This window comes from Anomalospiza imberbis, chromosome 3, assembly GCF_031753505.1.
Source record: "Anomalospiza imberbis isolate Cuckoo-Finch-1a 21T00152 chromosome 3, ASM3175350v1, whole genome shotgun sequence".
In the NCBI taxonomy this organism is placed as follows: domain Eukaryota; kingdom Metazoa; phylum Chordata; class Aves; order Passeriformes; family Viduidae; genus Anomalospiza; species Anomalospiza imberbis.
The window spans coordinates 105,389,916-105,411,195 of record NC_089683.1 but is presented as its reverse complement, the minus strand read 5'-3'; the positions used below and the strand labels follow the sequence as shown (position 1 = coordinate 105,411,195).

General features: G+C 57.1%; 2 protein-coding genes across 3 annotated transcripts in view; one reads left to right on the top strand and one right to left on the bottom strand.

Moving 5' to 3' along the window:
- Positions 1-3,662: 3,662 nt before the first annotated feature.
- NKX2-2 (NK2 homeobox 2) lies at positions 3,663-12,031 on the bottom strand. 2 transcript variants are annotated; one of them, XM_068182980.1, is made up of 3 exons: positions 11,713-12,031; positions 4,656-5,410; positions 3,663-4,308 (listed from the first exon to the last, which is right to left on the bottom strand). In XM_068182980.1, exons 2-3 carry the CDS (start codon positions 4,909-4,911, stop codon positions 3,746-3,748), a joined length of 819 nt encoding a protein of 272 aa, XP_068039081.1. In that variant the 5' UTR covers positions 4,912-5,410; positions 11,713-12,031; the 3' UTR covers positions 3,663-3,745. The 2 variants fall into 2 exon arrangements, with proteins under 2 accessions (XP_068039081.1, XP_068039080.1); XM_068182979.1 differs by having other exon boundaries at positions 11,818-12,031.
- PAX1 (paired box 1) overlaps positions 8,446-21,280 on the top strand; it is a 36,055-nt gene continuing 23,220 nt past the window's right edge. Inside the window, exons 1-2 of the mRNA XM_068183020.1 lie at positions 8,446-8,625; positions 8,770-8,985. Of these exons, the coding sequence (XP_068039121.1) occupies positions 8,446-8,625; positions 8,770-8,985 (396 nt within the window). The remainder of the gene's footprint in view (positions 8,626-8,769; positions 8,986-21,280) is intronic.

Here is a 21,280-nt window from a genome sequence, read left to right as displayed (position 1 = left end):
TGAGCTTCCACCGCCCGCTAGAGCCCCAAATCCCGACCCGCGGGCCGTGTCGCGACCCAGCCCCTCCTTGGCGGCCGAGAGGGGCTGGCCGGGTTCCCGGGGCTCGCCGGGGCTGCCGGGGACCGGAGGAGCCGGACCCTCCTCGGGGAAGCCTCGTCCGAGCACTGCGGGCCCGCTCCGAGCCCGGAGCAGTTCCGGGCACCACAACGATCCCGCGCAGCGCCGGGCTCCCCCGCCCCGCCTGGGGCGCGGAGGATGCCCGGGCTGGGGGCTTCTCCCACCTCTTTTTCTGTTTTCTCCCCTGTTTTCCTTCCCATCCGTTATTTTTCTTTTTCTGCGTTCTCAGATTATTTTTTCTTCCTTCGCTTTTATAAATTTTGTTTTATCTTTTTTCTTCTTCCTCTTTTCTCTTCTTCTTTTTATTTTCTTTTATTTTTCGTTAATTTTTTCCCTCTTCCCTTTTGTTTTTCTATTTCCTTTCCCCCTTTTTCTTTTTTGTTAAATTAATCGTTTTTCCTTTTTAAATTTCTTCTTTCTTTCTTCATTTATTTTCCCATTTTCGTTATTTTCTTCCCCCCTTTCCTTTGCTGTTTTTAAAATTATACCATTTCTTTCCCCTATTTTTTGTTTCTTTTTAATTTCTCTCCGTCCCTCTCCCTCTCCTCCTCTCTCCCTCCCTTTCTCCCTCAGCCGGCCCGCCTTGCACAACCAGGAGCGCGGAAGAAAGGGCCGTTTCTCCGGGAGGCAGCGGGACGTGCCAGCCGGGCTGGCGGTACGGCCGGGCCGCGCAGGGAGGCGGCAGCTGCAGCCCAGCCCGCCCTCAATGCAGCCTTGTTCTGCCCCGGCCTCCGCGCAGCAGCGCGGCCGCTCAGCGCAGCTCCGCGGGCTCCTGCGAGGGGACGCGCTCGGGGCTTTGAGGGGGGTGGGGGGAATTTCCTGTGAAATGAGAGAGAAACTTGTCAGCGGGCACTGGGAGAAGAGGAGAGTCTCTGTTGGCCTTCAAAGAGAGAGCAGAGAGGGAGGGAAGAGAGCGGGATTCTTTTTCCTTGCGCCCCCTCTTTTTTTTTTCTTTTTTTTTTCTTTCTTTTTTCTCTTTTTTTTTTTTTTTTTTTTTTTTTTTTTTTTTTTTTCCAGAATAGATATAGCACGAATTTTTAATTCGCCTGCCTTTCACAGACAACAATGCTGGGTTTGAAAGCTGGGCACAATTTGGGTTTTGTGAGGGGTCCCCGGCCCAGCTGGCCATATGGGATACAACATGTAGAACATGCCGAACAATGAGCGCGAGTGACAGCCCGAACAAAACGCGGAGGACACCGCTCCCTGACTCCGCGCTCCGCATCAATGCCGAGCCCCAAAAACAGCCCAGGCCGAGGCAGGCGAGGCTCAGAGAGGACGTCCCCCCCTCTTGCACCGTCTCTCCCGGTTTTTCGCCAGCTCCTTTGGCTCCCTTGGCTGCGGCTCGTTAATATGCACGCCTCTAACATGCTCACCTCCCTGCCTCCCCCATTGTGCTGCTCTCTGAAGTCTACTGTATATTGTGCAAAGATAGACTGGCCCAGCAGCACGGCAGATATAAGGCCACGGAGGTTAGGGCCACACAACTGGTTTGATAGACTCGACACAGCCCGAGGGGAAGGAGAGGAAAAAAAAAAAAAAAACAAACCAAAAAACAAAGAAAAAGGGGGGGAAATGGGGAATTCTTTTTAATTAAAAAAAAAAAAAAGTAAGGAGAAAAAAGTGACAGTTTTCCTTCTGACCGCTCCTGACTAGCAGGCCACGCTTGGAGAAGGGAAAACCGGCACTCGACCCTGTGTCCCCCCTCGGGTCTGGGACAGCAGCGGAGCTCCCCAGGGTTTGGAAGCGGCTGCCCCGCGGAACAGCCGCAGCTGCTCCGCCGCTGCGGGGAGCTTCGGTGGTTTGGGGATAGGAGGCCCGGGAAGAAGGGATGGGAAAAGAGAGGAGGGAAAATGTGCGAAAAAGATTAAAAAACCCAGCGGCGGCGCGGAGGCTGCGCGGGGACCCGTGGTCGGCGCAGGATGCGCTGGGGTGGAGCGGCTCGCCGCGATTGGCGGGGCCGGGGCGCTGCGGGCCGGGATGTTGGAGGGCCGGGATTTTCCGGAATTGGGATGCTGCGGGGCCGGTACCGATCGTCTCTTTGGCATTGAACTGCCCCGTCCTGGCCGCTCAGCCCCTCAGGACGGGGCGGGCGCTGCACCGGCCCCATGGCTCCTGATAAAAGCCTGTTTGGATTTGTTTTCGTTTTTTGAAGCATCTTTCGCAGCCTGAAAACCGCAGGGGCGGGCGAGGGAGCCACTGCTCTACCGCAACCCACCCCGAGCCGGGGCTGCGCCCGCCCGGTGCCGGCCGGGCTTGGTCCCGGTCCCCGTTACAGCCCAGCAGAGTCGCCCAGCCCCGCCTTGCCTCCCTCTTGTCTCTTCTCCCTCCTCCTCCGAGTTTTTAGGGGGGTTCTTCCGGTGTTAACCCTTTCCCTTGCCCTGCATGGGCCGCCGGCGCATCCCCAGAGGGCTGACCCCGAAGTTTCGCTCTCCCTCCCGTTCGCAGAGGCCCCAGCCCGGGGAGAGGCACGGGGGCGACACCGGTACCCAAATCTCAGCAGCACTGAGGAGTAGAAAAGCGCACTCAGAGACAGAAAATAGTAAAATATAAATTCTTCCCGCTCCGGTTTTTCGCCGACGGATGAAGCCGGCTGGCCCCACAAAAAAAAAGCCGTTTTTCCCCGAAAAAAGAAGCCCGGCGAGTGGAGGGGGGAGTGTAGGGCCCCACTCGGCCATGTCACCCCACGGGGACCCGGCCGGCCCCAGGCAGGGTTGGGTCGGGGGATGCAGGGCGGCGGCCGAGGCTGCGACATTCCGTCGTTGTTATTGATTCATTCTCTACTATTTTTCCTCAAAACGCAGCTTAAAAAAAAAATAAAAATTAAAATTCGTATTAAATGGCAGGGAAGCCGGGGCGGGACGGGAAGTGCCCAAGGGGCCGGTCTCCGGACGGAGAGGGTTTCAGCGTCCGTGGGGCTTTTTCCTCCGCTCGGGAATGGTTAAGGTGACCCATAAATCGGAGAGAGCGAACGGAGAGCCCCGGCCGCGGCTCACGGCAGCGACAACGACAGCGACAAGGTGCAAAAACACCCCCGCTAGCAGCTGTCGGGGCCGCAAATTGCGCTCGAAGGACAGCACCGGAGCTCCCCTTTTGGGGGGCCCTGCGCGGCGGCCGCACCCTCGTTCCTCACAAAATCACAGGAGCAGCGGGGGGATTTTATTCTTTATTTTTTTTCCTTTTTTTTTTTTTTTTGTAATTCTGACGATCTCCCGCCCTCCCCTTTTCCTCTTTTATTTTATTTGTAGGTAGACAGGACCACTCTGAATGGCGCAAAAAATTTCTGTAAACAATGACGCACAAAAAACACCTCCCTTCCCCTACCCCCCGCCTCCCCCCGAAATGAAACCGAACTCCCCCAAAAAATGGAGGGGAAAAGAAACGGCAGAGGGAAAGAACCCATAATAATAATAATAATAATAGCAATAATAATAATAATAGCAATAATAATAATAATAATAATAATAGCGTTTCCCTCGCCATTCCTTCCCCCGCAGTTTCGATTTTTTTTAAATTTTATTTTTGGAGCATCAGTCTGTCTCCTCTCTCTCTCTCTCTCTCTCGGTTTGTGCCTGTTATTTCTGCGTTTTCCTCCGTTTTCGGGGCGTGTGTGCGGGGCCCGCAGCCCTCACCAAGTCCATTGCTGCGCCTGTACCAAGTGGTGCGCTGTGGGGTACTGGGGGCTGCCGGCCGCGCTGTACTGCGCGTTGTACTGCATGTGCTGTTGCAGGGACTGCGCGCTGTATGCCGAGAACGGGATGCCTGCCTGGAACGTCGCGGCTGCCAAGTCCTGGGCTTTAAGCGTGTGGCAGGGCTTGCCGTCCCTGACTAGCACCGGCACGGCCACCCGCCGCGGCGAGGGAAGAGGAGTCACTTCCATACCTTTCTCGGCCCGCGCCCGCTTCATCTTGTAGCGGTGGTTCTGGAACCAAATCTTCACCTGCGTGGGGGTGAGGCGGATCAGGCTGGCCAGGTGCTCCCGCTCCGGGGCCGACAGGTACCGCTGCTGCCGGAACCGCCGCTCCAGCTCGTAGGTCTGCGCCTTGGAGAAGAGCACCCTCCTCTTCCTCTTCTTGCCCGCATCCCCGCCGCCCACCGCTTCCTTCTCGTTGTCGGGCGACTCGTCTGCCGACGGCTCCGGGGACTTGGCGGAGGGGTCCTGGCCGCCGCCGCCGGCCGCCAGCCCGTGCACTGGGGACAAGCCGTGCCCGGTCAGCGGAGGGGGACGGGCCGGGGCAGAGCCCCTCCGCCGCCCCCCGCATCCCTCCCGCCGCCCTCCGCATCCCTTCCGCCGCCCAGCCGTGGTGGGATGGAGGCCAGCCGTGGAGAGAGGTAAACCCTCCATCCATCCATCCATCCATCCATCCATCCATCCATCCATCCATCCATCCATCCATCGCTCCCCAGCTCCCAGCTGGAAGCAGCGCTGCCCCGTCCCCGGCCGGGACGAGCTGCAAGTCCCCCCACCCAAGCCGCATCCCTCCCCCATCGCTCCCCACGGCTCCCGGTCTCCGCTGCCCCGTCCCCCCGCCACTCACGGGAGTACTGGATGCCCTCGGCGCTCGCCAGCCAGCGCGTGTAGGGATTATCGCTGTTATCATAGAAAGGACTCTTCAAAGGCAGCGTCGGAACAGTGTCCAAGGGGGTTTGTCCCAAAACTCCCGCTTTCCTGGGCGGCTCGGGCGCCTCGCTCTCCTCCTCGCCGCCCTCCGCCGAGCCGTCCTCATCGTTGGTGTCAGGGAGGTCCAAAATGTCCTTCACCGAGAAGCCCGTCTTTGTGTTGGTCAGAGACATGTTCCGGCCAAATTCCGCCTGGGAAAGTTGGAGCCGCAGCTTGGCCGAGCCGCCGGGTCACGGCTGGGCACGCACACGCCGAGCGGCGACAACGACACTGCGCAGGGACACGGGGAGGGAGGGGGGGCACGGCACGCGTGGAGAAGGGAAAAAAATAGAGTAATAATATGGATTTATAGAAAAATAAGCGGCGGGGGTTGTGCGGGAGAAGCGGCCGCAGCGACGGGTCTCTGCGGTGGTAGTTGTTCTGCCACGGGGGAAAATTCCGAGAGCGGGAGCAGCAGCTGGTTTCGGGAATAGTTTGTAACTCCAGGGAAAAAGGGGGAAGAGACGCCAAAAAAAAAAAAAAAAAAAAAAAAAAAAAAAAAAAAAAAAAAAAAAAGTAAAAAGATCACTTCTGGATCTTGTTCAGCCTCGCCGAACCCGCGCCTGCCGCTGGAAAATCCCGAGCCATTGCTGGAGCGAGGAGTCCATATAAGGCTGGTCTACACACATGAACCTGCCGAGAGGAGGGAGAAAAAAAACCTACATTAAACCCAGGAAAGGTTGGCCACGTGTGGGCGGGTCTTGGAAGTCAAGTGGATGAAGACAGTGTTTGCAGATGTGAAATTGCGGGTTTTGGGCGAGCTCCGAGCTTCCACCATTGGTGATGAGTGGTATAACGTGTCAGTTAATTACCGGCGCGGGGAGGGTCCTCGGCGCGGGGGGGGCGGGCGGCGGCGCCGGGGGGGAGGGAGGGAGCGAGGGGAGGAGGGAGGGAGGGAGAGAGGGAGGGAGGGGGCGACTTCCCAGCTCTTTTTAAGGGCACTATTTACATACAAAGAGCTCCGCACCAGCCCGACGCTCCGGACGCTCCAAAGTGTGTTTTCCACCCGTGTTTTCCTCCGAGCGAGGGGACCAAAAAAAAAAAAAAAAAATTTGCGAGGGGGGCTGTTCCCACAGCCACTCAGCCTGCGCGCCCCGCGCTGCCGGCCCCACTCGGGACCGAAGCGGCTCAGATGGCAAAAGCCCAACTTATCTAACCCGCCTAGGTCAATATTTTGGTTGGGGCTTAGGGATGAGCGCTGGAAATTAAACAGCGAGTAATTGATTCTAGTTTGCTCCGAAATTAAGCGAACTGGCAAAACGCGATCGTCAGGCGCGACCCGGCGAGATCCGGGAGGTGATTATTGGGGAGGGGGGGGAATGTGTGCTTATTTGAAGAGGTCTCATTGATTTTGCCACCTTCTTCCAGGGGAATGAATCCAGCCCGTTGGGATAATTCGATGGGCTGCAGCCCGATGGACTCATACACGACTGAATTGGTTTTTTCTTTTCCATTTTCTCTTTCTTTCTTTCTTTCTTTCTTTCTTGCTTTCTTTCTTTCTTTCTCTCTCTCTCTCTCTCTCTCTCTCTCTCTTTCTCTCTTTCTCTCTTTCTCTCTTTCTCTCTTTCTCTCTTTCTCTCTTCTCTCTCTTTCTCTCTCTTTCTCTCTCTCTTTCTCTCTTCTTTCCTTCTTTCATTTTCAGGATTTGGGGAAGGAGGGAGAGGGGCAAAGAAGGGGCTCCTTCCCAAGGGAAGGCCGGCACCCCAGGTGTCACCACGCTCGCACACAGCCGCACTCGGCTCCGGCCCCGCGGAGCCCGCAGCGTACCCGGCCGCGGGTCCCGCGGAGAGGCTCTGGGAGCTCGCCCTGCCCCGGTGCGGGATGCAGAGACCCCCCCCCACTTCTCTCTGTCTGCCACCAACTTTTATTTTCTTTTCCTTTCTTCCTTTGTCCTGTTCGCTGCACCCGTCGATAAGCATTGGCCGTGTACACACTCATGGGGCAGGATCTGGATCATTTCCCCTTCCCTTCCTTCCCTTCCTTCCCTTCCTTCCCTTCCTTCCTTCCCTCCCTTCCTTCCTTCCTTCCTTCCTTCCTTCCTTCCTTCCTTCCTTCCTTCCTTCCTTCCTTCCTTCCTTCCTTCCTTCCTTCCTTCCCTTCCTTCCCTTCCTTCCCTTCCTTCCTTCCTTCCCTTCCTTCCCTTCCTTCCTTCCTTCCCTTCCTTCCCTTCCTTCCCTTCCTTCCCTTCCTTCCTTCCTTCCTTCCTTCCTTCCTTCCTTCCTTCCTTCCTTCCTTCCTTCCTTCCTTCCTTCCTTCCTTCCTTCCTTCCTTCCTTCCTTCCTTCCTTCCTTCCTTCCTTCCTTCCTTCCTTCCTTCCTTCCTTCCTTCCTTCCTCTCTTTCCTCTCTTTCCTCTCTTTCCTCTCTTTCCTCTCTTTCCTCTCTTTCCTCTCTTTCCTCTCTTTCCTCTCTTTCCTCTCAATCCTTCCTCTCAATCCTTCCTCTCAATCCTTCCTCTCTATCCTTCCTCTCTATCCTTCCTCTCTATCCTTCCTCTCTATCCTTCCTCTCTATCCTTCCTCTCTATCCTTCCTCTCTATCCTTCCTCTCTTTCCTTTTCCCATTCTTTTTCCCTTTCTCTTGTTTCCCATCCCTTTCCCTTCCCCGAGCACCGCCCGGGCCGGGCTGGAGCGCGAGGGCGATGGGGATGTGCGGGGCGATGCGGGGCGATGCGGGGCACGGGGTTTGGACAACCTGGGAAGGGTCTCCCCCTACCCCCCTCATCTCTGGGCAGGAAAAGTTGCCCGAGTTTCCCTTCCGAGGGGGAAGGAGCCGCAACGCCGCCGGCAGCGCTGAGGAGACGCCGCCTCAGGCTTCCTCCTCCGCGCCCATCAATGGATTCGCACCTTCCCATCCTCTCCCTTGCCGCTCCCCCCACTTTTCCTGCCCCAGTCCCCAGCCCCCAGCCTGCCTCCCATAAAGTATGTGATGTGGCTGACAATGCCCAGGGATTTTTTTTCCTTTTTTTTTTTTTTTTTTTTTTTAAGCGAGCCCCAGCGCGCATCCTGGGTGGTCGGCCCCGCGCAAACACAAATACAACCCGACGGCTAAGCTGGGGACAATGTCCGCAATGTAGACAAATGTCCGGCTCCTGTTGGAACCCTTTGTCTCGGCGCAGTTTTTGCATTTATTTCAGTGGCGAAATAATACGTGATTGACGCCCTCTTTCAGCGCGCCCTAACTGTTGGGAATAAATCTGAGGTTGTTCCTAGTTGTCATGGTATTCAACCGCACTCAATGGCTATCTCTTCATCCATTGCGGAGTCCTCCTCGATATCGAGGGAACCCCTTCGGGCCGGCCCCCGCCCGCTCCTCTGCCCCGCGCCCGCGCCGATACCGCCAATTCTCGCTGAATCTTGGAGTTACCGATGGATTCAGGCGGCCCCCCCCGGCTCGGATGGCGTTTAATTCCGCCGAGGGGAAAAAAGAGCAGGGATAACGGCGATAATCGCGATAGCGGCGGGACGGAGAACCCCGACAGAAGCAAAGCCCGGGGGAGGGAAGGGCAGAGCATCCCCGGGACAACGAACGTGGGCCGGCCGCCACGGGGCTGTCAGCGTTTAGTAGTAGTAATAATAATAGCAATAATAGCAATAGTAATAGTAATAATAATAATAATAATGATGATGATGACGATAAACACTCCCGCACCCGAACCTGAAGCCACGGCATGGGCAGAGCGTCCCGCAGAGCCCTGGCGGCGTGGGGCCCGGGGGTGGAGGCCGGACACAGCCCCGGGGGTCGCGGCCCCTCCCCAAACGCGGACCTCGCTGCACACCGCGGGGACGGCCCGGGACACCGTGACGTCATCGGCGGAGATGTGACGTCAGAGCCGCGCGGGACCTTTGACGTCAGGAGGGGTCGCGAGGCCGGGACACTGCCCCGCACCGTGGTCGCGCTGCGTGGGTTGAAAACCCGACGGCAACGCCGCGGCTGTCGCGACAGAGCCAGGGGGGCGTCCCCCCGGCCGCCATGACTCCTTGTTCACCCCCAGTACCCCCGGGGCGCCCGCCCCGAGCCCCCCGAGCCCCCCGAGCCCCCCGGCTGGTCCCACGCGTGGCGGGGATGCTCCAGCGCTGGGACAGGCGGTGACAAGGCCGGGGGGGCTGGGGCCCTCCTGCCCCAGCCCCCGGAGGCCGAAGAGCGGGTGGCGGGGCTGAGTGGCGGCCCTCGGGGACAAGTGGCTCTGCCCACGGGGACCGATTCACGGGTGAGTCCCTCCCCCGGCCCCTCGCCCGTGGGGTTAAAACTGATTTTTCTATCTTCTAGAATCGGGGAAGGGACAGTTCCTGGGGATAGGAGGGGGAATGAGGCCTCCCGAGCAGCTGCCCGCAGTCACGCGTGGGTCCGGCGGCCGCGAATGCTGTCAGCGGACTCCCGCCCGTGGGGCTGTTTTTAAGCGGTGTCCTCGCCTTTCTCCTCCCGGCCGTGGCCCGAGGGTCCAGCTCCCCGCACGGCGCCGGGGCTCCCCCTCTGCTCTGAGCCAGCGGCACCCAACTCCATTCCCTTCTCCGCCGAGCGGGATCCCACGCACGATGGCTTATAGTACAGTGTGGTATTCCCGAGTATAATAATACATGTTATAGGGAGAAACGTAGCAAAGGGTGTTGGGCAGAAGCCTGCCGCTCTCCCTCCCCTTCCTACCCGCACCGAGCCCATCTCCATTCCCATTCCAGCTCCGCGGCTCCGGGAGCGGCCGACAAGTGGATCAATTTATTGTTTGATGGAGCCAAAGATGCGAGACATTGTTTTCCCTTCCCTCCAGCTCGCAAATAAACAAACGGAGCGGGGCTGCACCTTGCCGCTCGGCCCGGATTAGCGGAGCCCACACAAAGCCTTTGTTAAGGGACAGGTTGATTTTATCTCCTAGAATGAGATCCACTTGGAATGAATGGGGAAAGGGAAGAGCAGCCCGTGTCCTGATAGTTGTCGTGAGGAGCTTCACCTCGGGAGCATCCCTGTAAGTAACACCCTCTTTGTTTTAAAGTGTGGAAGAGAGAAGCAGAACCGCCACACGAAAGGGGACAGCTCTCCTCGCCCGTAAAAATATAAAACCAAAATTAAAAAAATCAGAGTAAAATGATCGCGATGAAATAACATCCCGCCCCCGAGACCCGTGCACGGAGGGCTTTAAATCGCATTTTCCAGCGCTGGAGAGGATATTCTGCTGCTGCTGCTGCTCAGCAGTGGTTTCGGCTCAGAGGGGACCGGCTACACCAGGCCGTGGGCACGGAGCCCACGCCACGAGATTGCCTCGCACACCGGCAGCACGGTCAGGGAGTGAGAGCCATTAAAAAAAAAATCGTATTTCCTAAAATCAAGGGGAACCGGACCCTCCCGAATCCTCCAGCACTTACAGGAACTTAATTGTAACGGAGTTTCTGCGGGCTGAAATTCCCGGCTCGTTTCCTGGCTGGAAAAAATGGCATTAGCAAAGGCGTTAAGGATGTTTTGGGGGAAAGAAAAGGGGGGAAGAAAAAAAAAAAGGGAAAAAATAAAAGGGGGAAGATTGTCCCTCAGGAAGGGAGTCAGCAGCAGCAATCCCTATGGAAGCTCCAGGGAAAGCCCCCGCCGCCCCACAAAATCTCGGCGCCGGCCTGCTTTTTTCCAGCAGACAATTAATTCTTCTCCAGGACATAGGAATCTAAATGAGCTTCCCTATTCTCACGATTGCTCTATCTCCTTCCCCACGAAGCTTCAAAGGCGGAGAAATCCTTCCAATTCACCGATATTCCTTATAAATCTGTAGATGTGGATCTGCCCCGCAGCCAAGCTCCCGAGGTGGCGAATTGTCATAAAAATTGGGATTTCCCCCTCCCCACCCACCCCGCTCCCCAGGGACCGGCGGGGTTATGGCAGAGCCGGAGGGCACATGTTAGGGCTTTGATAAATGCACTTTAATGAGATTTTGGAAATTATTGCCCATAGTGATGGAGGCAGTGGGGTACGGGCACAAAGCCGGGAGCCCGCAGCCCCCCGACCCACATTTTGTCTTACTTAATTCCCCCCCCCCCCCCCTGCGCTCAGGGGGAGCTGTAAGCCTGGCCCGGGGCTCCCTTCCCCTTTCCAGTCTATTCTAAACCGGTTTATTCGCCAGACAAACGGGGGTGGCCCCCCCGGAGCCCCCCGGCTCTGCCCGTCCCCGTCTCTAATGATTAAACGTGTCCCGACGAGATTAAGCTTTGTCAGAAATGATTTTTTCCTCCTCGGCCTGGAAACGCCGGCCCGCTGGCCCCGGGGCGAAAGGAGAGCGGCGGGATTTATTCTCTTATCTGAATTCACTTCGCAATCCGCGGAGGGCTCCGCGCCCAGGTCACCGCCGGCTGCGTGTCGCGAGTGGGGGGTGCGGGGAGCCTCGGAGGCAGCCCCCGGTGCCCGCACGCCCCGCGCAGGTAGGGGGGGACCAGGACTGGGTGGGGACGGGCCCACCCGCGTGGGCTCGTCTCCAAAAGCGGGGAACGAGCCTGGGACACACGCGTGGCACGGGCAGGGAAGGGAAGGGGTGAAGGAGGAGGGGGCACCGCCGGGGCCGGGGCCAATCCCGGTCATTCCCGGTCCTCTGGCGGACTCTGCCGTCGCGGCAGAGAAGTGTCCCACGGCCGGGGCAGGAGGGAGCGCCCCAGGCTCCCCTGCTCCACGCTGCCCCGGCCTCGCTGCCACCCGTGGCCGTGGCCGTGTCGCAGGCGCGCCGTCGGGGCCGGGGCCGCGCCCCCTCGGCGCTCAGCACCAGCTCCTACCTGCACGGACCTCCTCGCACCCCAAAGCCCCTTCCCACCTGCTGCTCCCGCCCCTGGTGACCCCTCTGTCCCCTCTGCCCCCTCTGCCCCCGGGGCTCACCCGGCCGGGGGTTCCGGCCTGGGCTCCCCCCTCTCCCTGCCGGGGCTCACCTGGGCGGGTCCCTGTGGTGGGGAGCCCCTCGCCACCCTCCGGCGCTCACCTGGGCGGGGGTCCCTCGGCGGCTGTCCCTCCGCTGTCGCCCGGGGAGTCACCTGGGCAGGGGTCCCCGCGCGGGAGTGTGCCCCCGGCGCCTGCCGGGGCTCACCTGGCTGGGAGTCCCGAGGCGGGGGGTCCCTAGGAGGGGGGGCTCCGGCGGCGGCCCCCCGCCTCCCGCATTGTCTCCGCCGTGTGCCGGGGCCGCTCCTCGTCCCTTCGGCCTCACATCCCCCGCGCCGCTCGCTGTCGTCTCCGGCGGCTGCCGCCGGGCGGAACACCGGCCATATGCTCCGCGGCCATAAATTGGGAAGAAGCACAAACACGCCGGTTCCTGGGTGGCTCTTTTAAAGCTGAGCCGGCCCCTCTCTCCCCCCGGGGGGCAGAGCCCTCCCCCCGGCCCCCCTTCCCCAGAGGAGCCGCTGGCTGCGGCCCCCGCCGGCCCCCCCCGCCCACAGCCCCGCTGCTGCGCACCCCCCGCCCGGGCCGGTCCGGCCGCCCGCTCGCCGTGCGCGGATGGCTCGGTAGCCAGGGCGCAGCGCAGCCAAACAGCCAGATGTGGCACGTTATTGATGTGGGGAGGCTCGTTTACATTAGATACGCCGCTGATCCGGCCGCTGATAGCGCCGGTGTGCGGGAGATCCGAGCTGCGCTGCCACCGCCGCCTCCGGCCGCTGCCCCCTCCGGCCGCTGCCCCTTCCCCTGTCCCCCTTTCTGGGGTCCTTTTTGGGTTTTAACATCATTTTAAAATTACTATTATTTGGAAGGGAGGCGAAGAGAAGGAAATGGAGTTGGTGACAGAGGTGGTGCTGCCCGACTTCCCTGAAGGATGAAGAGCGGTCATGGAATGCTGGAAATATCCTGAGTCGCGGCTCATCGAGCCCAACTCCTGGACAACCCCAAAAAAACACTCCACGTGCCCGAGAGCGTTTTCCAAACATCCTGAGCCTGGCGCAGCGGCCGCTTCCCAGTGGTCCCCGGTGCAGGAGGCTGCTGCCAAAGGTACTATCCCACTGGGATTCCAGAGAGGATGGAGAGCTCCCAGCCAGCCACGAGGGCTTTCTGGGCATCCCATGTCCTTTCCAAAGGCTTCGTGGGTGACATGCAAACACCGCTGGCTGCTGGGGGCAGAGGGAAGTCGACAGAACCCCTTCTCCTTCCCATCTGACCCGGATCCTCCCCAGCACCTGCCCCGTTCCTGGAAAGACCTTGGAGTCCTGTGTGAAAGTCCCTGGTCACAGGCAGCTCCAGCAGAACTGCCCGCAGATAAAGTGATTGATCCCCACACCAATCAATAAAGATCTCATTCCAGGCAATTAATAACTTTGCCAAGCTTGTTTTGTTTGGATAAAGTACCTGGATTGCTGAACAAGGGAGTGAAACTGAGGGGAGAAAATAATTCTGTAATTTTGTTACCCACATAAAAATACCAAACAAACGATGGTGATTTGCAGACATATTTATTTGCATAAAGAATTTTCATTTGCATAAATCTGCAGGGTCTTTGCTTTCACAGCAGGAAATTCAGGCTGGGTGTCCAGGCCATGTCTTGCTCCATTCCTAGGGAATGCTGCACAGAGGGATTGGAATTCTGTAAGTTTGGTTATAAACCAGCTCCAGCTCCTGTCACCCCTCATCTAGGAAGGAGGGAAAGCACAGTAAAAGGCAAGGGAACAGGAGCTGCATTTGGGCCCCACAGGCATTCCCTGGGACAGCTGTCTCGGACTGTGCTGTACAACCGGGGCTGTGCTGTAAACCAGCTCCTATTTTATGAATAAGAATTCCTTATTTAATTAAGAAACCCATTTTTAGTAATTATTTTTACTTAGAGGGTGTTTTGGCACCTGGTGTGTGCATCTCACCATGCCCCAGAGTGGCTGGAACCAAACCAGCAGGCCCAGGGAATAGAGAGTGAAGCAGGTTTCACTCAGCCTTGGAAATTTAGTCCTTTCTACTCCTCAAACATCCCGTATGGAATCTCCTGGAGGGGTTGGTATGAAGGTGGGTGGGAGGTCTGGACTCAGTCTGAGGAGGTTGGGATGGGCTCCACCTTATGACGGAGTGCTTACTTCCAAGTATTTGCAGTCATTCTCGAGCAGAGTCTGCTGGCACCTCTTTGTGTCCCAGGACTGGGAGCAGCCTGGGAGCTCTGGACTTGGAATGCCCAGGTGGGGTGAAACACCTCCAAAATTCCCTGGCTGAAGGGATGTATTTCCACTTGTCATCCACAGCCCTTTCCCAAAAGTGAAGGAATCCAGAGTGCCCCAAGCGCAGAGCTTGGGAAGGCAGCACTGGGAGATGGCAGGGAAGAGCAAGAACTGGGAAGCCTGGGCTGAGTTACTTACTCCAGCCTGGTTTGCAGAAGGAATTAAAAAGATGCTCAGTCCACCAGAGCAGGGAATGTGAGGGAGGAGACAGGAGCAGGTGGAGGGGCTGGGAGAGTACCCCCACGCCCCCACACCCCGCTTTACAGCCCTGGTGTGTTTGACGAGCCTGAGCCCTGTCCCTGCATCGGGCTGGGCACACACCTGGGGGTGACAGATGGCCACGGGCTGTCCCCGGGCTGAGCACACAGCGCAATCTGCTGCAGCTTGCTCCAGCTCCTGCTCTTGGCACCTGGAACAGGGCAGGGAAGGAGAAAACCTGTGCAGAGGGAGATTGGGATTGCCCCATCCAGCCAGGTTTCGGCTGGAAGCGGGTACTCACTCTTCCCTTTGTAAAATATAGAATAGAATTGAATTTCATTTCACATTATTCTGTTTTTTCCTGGCCATTGCCCTGGGGCGGAGCAGAAGCAGGAGGTGGTCAGAGCTGCTGCTGGACACAGCAGCCCCAGGTCGGGACACCAGCTTGGACACCAGTGCTTGCCCAAGGGAGGATGTGTGGGCTGTGGGGGTCCTGTGACAACAGCGATTCTGGGGACACCGTGGGGACACTGTGGCCTTGGCCTCATCTCATCTGCCTGGCAGAGCAGGGGAGGTTTCCCAGCATTTCCAAGTGGAGACCCATGTTCCTAGGAAAGCAGAGGGAGCAGGAGGATGCCCCAGTGACACCAATTACATTCCCCTTTGAACTGGTTTTCTCCTCTCCTCTTCCCCTGTCTCCACAGCCAACCTTGGTTCTGCCATGCACACCCAACCTTTTGGTGGTTTTGGCTCAACACTGCAGTGTTGAGCTTGGAATCCCTCAGGAAGTTACTCTGGATGGATTTAGCTCCCACCACCCTGCCATGGAAGGCATCTACTCCAACTCCCCTGTGCTCATTCAAGCTTACAGATGACGACTTTTGCCTGGGATACTTCACCCAACTCCGCAAATCCTGCAGGTGAAACAGATTCCTTGGTGGGAAAAACCAAGCAGGGTGGGAAAAAAAAGGCAAGCCAAGTGACAGTGATGCCATAAACCCTGGGAGCGACACGGAGCCACCGGCGAGGCGCAGATAAGGAGCGCTCGTGCCGTATCGCGGGCGCCCCATCAATCATGCGTCCATCTCCCACCGCCCGGACCTCGGGAGTGGTAGGAATGTGCGGTGGGATCGCTGTCAGCCAGGATCATTCAGGCTGCTGCTGGGAACGCTGCGCCCAAGGGGCCACCGCAGTGGTGGTGTCAGCACCAGCCGGTGGCTTCCTGGGAAGGGACCAGGCAGGATTGGAGACACTGTTGTCCCCAGTGGAGACAGGGCCGCGGGGAAGGTTTAGAATGGATATTAGGAAAAGGTTTTTCATCCAGAGGGTGGTCAGGCACTGAACAGGCTCCCCAGGGAATAGTCATGGCTCCAACCCAACTCAGGGATGCTCAGGGTGGGATTGTTGGGGTGTCTGTGCAGGTCCAGGAGCTGGAATGGATGATGCTGGTGGGTCCTTCCAGATCAGGATATTTCATGATTCTCTGATACTCTGGGACATCAGAATGCTGCTCGGCTCATTTTCCATCTGGACTTGCCCATCACTAATGGCTTCCACATGGAAAACCTTGGTGGGAGCATTGGCTACCGACCCTCCCAGGATCCCACTATGTGCCACAGTGGATCCCAGTGGGAGAAGGTCAGCAGCGCCATGTGTCCCAAGGACACTCCTGGGAAACCCTGCCACATCCCAAATGACAGTGTGGCAGAGACGCTTCAGGGGCTGTTCGAAGTTGGGCTGGGAAGGGCTCATTCCCAGGTTCTTCCACGTCTGTGGGAATGGCTGATAGGAAAAGTGGAATCCCAGTGGAACAGGACAGCTCTTGTAGGGTGAGAAGATGGATAAAATCTGTCCCTGGGGTCTCTGTGCCTTGGAATACAACCCTGAGGGAAATTCCTGCCACAGCCGTTCAGCCAGGAAAAGGAGAACATGAGGAGGAGGATGAGGAGGAGGAGGGAAACACACACATCTGCTGCTGAAGAATGGGAACAGGACATGGATTCGTGGGAGACATCTGGGGAAGGCACAGGGGGCCAGGGGGCTCTGAGCAGGACTTGGCCCACTCAGGATGACCTGGGAGCAAAGCGCCTCAGGTTTCCCTCACCCCTGATCCCAGGGGCAGGACCCTCCCTGCCCACCCCTCCCTCGCCCCCTGCTCTGTCTCTGAGGGGCTCATAAGCCCTGCCTGGGCCTGGCTCAGGTTTGGTGCCTCCCCTGGCAGCTGCTAGCAAGCAGAAGGTGAGGGAGACGTGGCAGAGCTGTTACACATTAACCGGGACAGCGTCTGCTCTTTCCTCCTGTCCGGGAACCATCCCCAGCCCCGAGCTTCTCTGGCTAATGTGTAATCCCAGCCCTCGCTGCTCCTTCCCACCAGGATGTCCCAGTAGCTAGGCTGGCTCAGGGAGGTGGGGTGTGCAGGGAAGAATATTTGATGTCCTCGGGTTTTATGGATAAACGTTTTTCCAGCACCCCTGAATGCTTCCTTGTGGGCACACAGCGGCCCGAGGGACAAAAGCACCAAGTCCAACTTGCACAGAGATTATTTTGCTGTTAAAACCTGCTCGTTTTCCTGGGAATGGTGGGAACTGGGCTGCTGGAGTCTGTGCTGCTCCCTCGGGATGCTCAGCTCAAGGTGTTGGGTGGCTGTTGCTCATCCCCACACAGCTACTGCCGGGCACAGCCACAGCCCTGACACAGGAATAACTAAAAGATACCTGGATTGGTTCTTCTCCTTAGTGGGACTTGGGCCTTTGGGGCTGTAGAAGCACCTTTACGGATATGCACCTTTTTTTTACTCACTCAGACTTGAATTTTTGGGACTCAAGCCCCGGGAGAAGCAGGAGAAGCCTTTGGGGTGCAAGGATCAGTGGGGATGGGATCCTGCAGATGTAGCAAGAAAAATGTGCCCATTTTGGCTGTTTTTTCTCCCTCTCCTTTTTCTCCTTTAATAAATTCAGTATTTATGTTGGATAATGCCTGTCAAGAGTTTGTTTCTTCCTCTTGGCTCCACTAAGCAAACTCTTTTGCCCAGGAGATAACTCTGCACACTCCGTTTGTTGCAATAGTAGGTCACATTCATACTAATCAGGATGCCGAATGCTGCCTCTAATCCAAAGTTTTCCATCAAAGGGAAGGTTCTGAGTCATGTAATGAATATCAGGAGGGTTCTGCTCTTCAAAGGTGGAGAAAAGTTGATTCTTTTAGAGATAAAACTCGCTGTTTGAAAAAAAAGATAATTGGAAGTAAAGCTAAAAGATTTCCTTATCACCAAATATTCACAGCAATAGCAAGGTCTGGTTTCCTCCCCCCTGGAAAGCTGGGGGCTCACAAAACCCTGATTTGAGTGAGAGACAGAGGAGAAATTGGCTGGATTTGGGATTTTCCAGGAATCTGGGGGCCTTGGAAATACTCCTGCCTGGGAGTGTGGAGGGGCTGCTTCTTGGCTTTGCTGAGAGAGGACCCACGTTGGCAAACCTCCCCATCCCCATGGGTTTCCTATAAATTTGGGGGGAAACTGGGAATTACATCAGTCGTGCCTGCACAATTTCTGTGCAGGCAGAGCAAAAACAGCAGGGAGGCCTTAAAAAGTAGGAAAATACATGGAAAAGAGGGGAAAATAGCACCACCAACACTCTGAGCTATACAAGGGGTGCCCCATCCCTGGAAGTGTCCCACGCCAGGTTGGATTGGGTTTGGAGGAACCTGGGACAGTGGAAGGTGCCCCACGGCAGGTGGTGGCACTGGATGAGATTTAAAGGCCTTTCCAATCCAAACCATTCTGGGATAGTTCTGGGAATTTCTCCGCAGTCCAAGGTTTTCGAGGGAGCAGGGATTCAGGTGAGCCGATGCAGCTCCTGGCTGGGGATTAGCTGGGTGCTGAATGCCTGACCTGTGCTCCTCTGAGGGTAATTACTGGGCTGTGCGGGAGGCAGGAGATTCCTGGGCTTTTCCTCACCGTGCTGAACACATTTGGGATTTTTTCCCTCTCAGGTAACACTCAAATGCGGTGGAAGGAAACCGAAGGAGCTTGGAGTCTCTTTTGTGCTCTGTGCCTCTGTAATCTCAGGGTTGATTTAAATGTTCTCCTCGCGGTCATTTCCCGAGCCTGTCTCCCTTTTCATGTCCAATATCTCGTGTTGAATAACTCCTCGGGCTCTGTAATTTCGGGATCAACACCGACGCTGACAATGGAGAACAAATTACACAGGGAGAGGAGCCCGCAGCCCCAGCTTTATTCTGCTGCGTGTGTGCATCCCTAATCCAAATTAACGCCGAGATCAACTTTCTCCCGGACTGCTCGGGCTCGGGTTTGCACAAAAGGCAGAGGTTCGGCCACGTTAAATAACTGAGAGCACCCTGGGGCTGAGGAGTCGTGGAAAACACGTGGCTGCAGGGGGGAAAGTAGAGGCTCTCTGGGAAAGGAGGAGAGTGGGGAAGCAGGAAAAGGGCTTTGGGGTTTCTAAAGACAGGCTCTTTGGTTCCCGTTTCTCCAGCTCCTAGCAGGATGGAGCTGATAGATGCTTCCACTGGGAGTGGAAGGGGAAGTCTGTGGATGTGGAATCTTGTTTTTCCTTTGGTTTAGAGCTGATCCGAGATCAGGGATGCTCAGGCGGCTTTTTATCCCTAGAACGGCATCCTGTGGGATGCAGGTGCTCGTCCTCTGCCCTCCTGCCTCTCCCTGAACCAGCGAACAGGAGGAGGATCGTTATTTGTAAAAAATAACCCAAAAAAACCCCAAGAAATCCCAGCAGAGGCATCGCCTCACTCACCCTCAGTGGCCACAGCATAGGCTCGCCTTGGGTCTCTGCATCTGTGATTCCAGGGCTCAGAGCTGCTCCTGAGGCCACCCCCCAGTTTGGCCCTGAGACCCCCATAATTTGGGGGCTGCAGCCCTGGCTGTTGCTCCCCACCCCTCGCCACCCTCTGCCTCCCCAGGGAGGTGTCACTCAGGTGAGCAGCAGGGTTCGGAGCAGCGTCCCAGGGCTGCTCCGACCACCCCGCAGGCTGCGGGTCTGTTCATTACTCACCGAGGCAGGAGCCGGTCTGCAGCCAGGCGAGCCGAAGAGGACGTGACAGCTCGATGAGAGAGGTTCAGTGACTTGTTCTTCACGTGCTGGCCACCTGGCATATTTGCCTTGAACTTCCCGCACTCGCTCCTAAAGCCCTGCATTATTTTCCTGAAGGACACCCGAGATAATTTTATTCACCACGGAGCGAATTCTGTGGCTGTCTGTAAAAGAATAAATGAAGAGACTTAACGCGGTGGAGGACGTGAGACGTGTCAGCACGGCGTCGGCTCGCTGAATATGCAGCGAGTCCTCCTCAACTTCAGGGAACTGAAGAGCTTGAAATAAATTCACCAACTCTCGTAAGGAAAAAAAAAAAAAAAAAGTGAAGCAAGTGCATTACCGGGGTGGCAGGTGTCAAGTGACTCGGCATTTTAACATTTTCATTATGCTCGGCGAGAGTAAACAGCGAAGCCAGCCAGGGTTTTTCCTCACTACAAATTGCGTTTGAATTCCTGAACGGCTCGTGGTGAACCCAGAGCCAGCACGAAACTCCCGGGAATGGGTATGGGAAGCTGGGTTTGTTCCCAGAGTGACAAGTGTGCAGATGGATTTGTCACAGCTCAGTTTCCCTGTCCCCTCCTCAGCCCCTGCCAAAGGAAGGGCTGATCCCAGCGCCCAAAGCTTTGGGAAATGTCTGGGGAGGCTTCCCAGCTTTTGGGGCCTCTGCAGCGGCAGAAGACTGAGATCCTGCTGGATTTGGCCCCTGTGGCACAGAGAGGGAAGTGCTGGTGGGATTAGGAAGGTGCTGGGTGCTGGAGCTCCCACTGGGGACCGGTCCAAGGTGTCCCTTGGATTCCTGTGGAGGCTGGGAAGTTCTGGGTACATGGAGAGCCTTGGGAAAAGGAGATTTTTTCTGGAGGCTGATGCACAGCGATGATGCTCCCATATAATCCAGCGGGAAGTGTTTTCCCTGGCGCTGGGGATGGAATGGCGATCGGAAGAGCTGCCCGCGGGTGGATGCTGGCACATGATGGCCAGAAGCTGCTGTGGGTCACTCACTGGCAGCACCGGAGCTTTCACCAGTGAAGGACGGCTGGAAAACTCGGGATGAGCTCCAGCTCGGGCGGGATGAATGAACCGGGGCTGGAGGCGCCCACGGCACAAAGCGGCGGCTCTTTTGTGCCTGCTTGGCTCGGGAGCTCTCGGCATCCGCCGCGGGCTGAAGTGGCTCTTGGGCTGTTTAAAGGTTGAGTGCTACTGCTCCGAGTGACGGGAGGCAGATTCGGTTAAATAAACACGGCGGCTTAGAGAGAAATTGAAGGTGACGCGCGGAGAGCTGGAGCAGAATGTAATGTTGGCAGCCGCGTTCCAGCGCGGCTCTCCAGCCGCATCCCTCTGGAACTGGCTGGGACACATTCCCTGGAAGGCTGGGGAGGGAGAGTGGGGGGCTCGAAAGGGTGCCACAAACGGGAACCCGCTGCAGGGAACCTGCAGTGGTGCTGCTGTTAACTCCTGAGCATTTCACGCCACCCCCGAGCTCTAGGAGGATGCCGGGCTGCCCCGTGCCCTGTCACACCGCAGAGCCTTTCAAAAGCCATTTTGTTCCTTAATCACTGCGATCTCCGGTTTCGTGCCTGGCAGATTGTCCGGATGTCGTTCCAGCGGGTTCCACCCTCGGCCCCCAAATACAGGTGTTCGTCCTGGGGTTGTGCTCGTGGGGCCGTGACGGTTTGGATTCAGAGAGGGCTGCTTTTTTTTTTTTTGGGGGGGGTGGGGGGGTAGCTCGGGATCTGGAGCAGATCTCCCTCCTGTTCCCTGCCCTGCCAGCACATGGAAAATCCCCTGGCTGAGGGTTATGGGAAGTGTTTGTGCTGGAGGCAGAAAGAGGAGAATCCCAAAGGCTGGACCAGAAGTTTCCACTCCCTCTGCAGCTTTTCGCCGCCTCTGCCCCAGGTGAAAAATCCCACTGGATTTTCCTGTGGGGAGAACTTTCCAACCCAAATTTCTGATGGTGTTGAAGCAGAATTGTTTCTCTACTCCGAGGATGCCTCTGCTACAGCCCCCTCCTTGCACTGATTGGGTGCCGGTGGAATTCCATCCTGGGATTCTCCAGAGTAGGGACAGTACAGGGATAATGCAGGGAGTGGCTGATGGAGCCTGG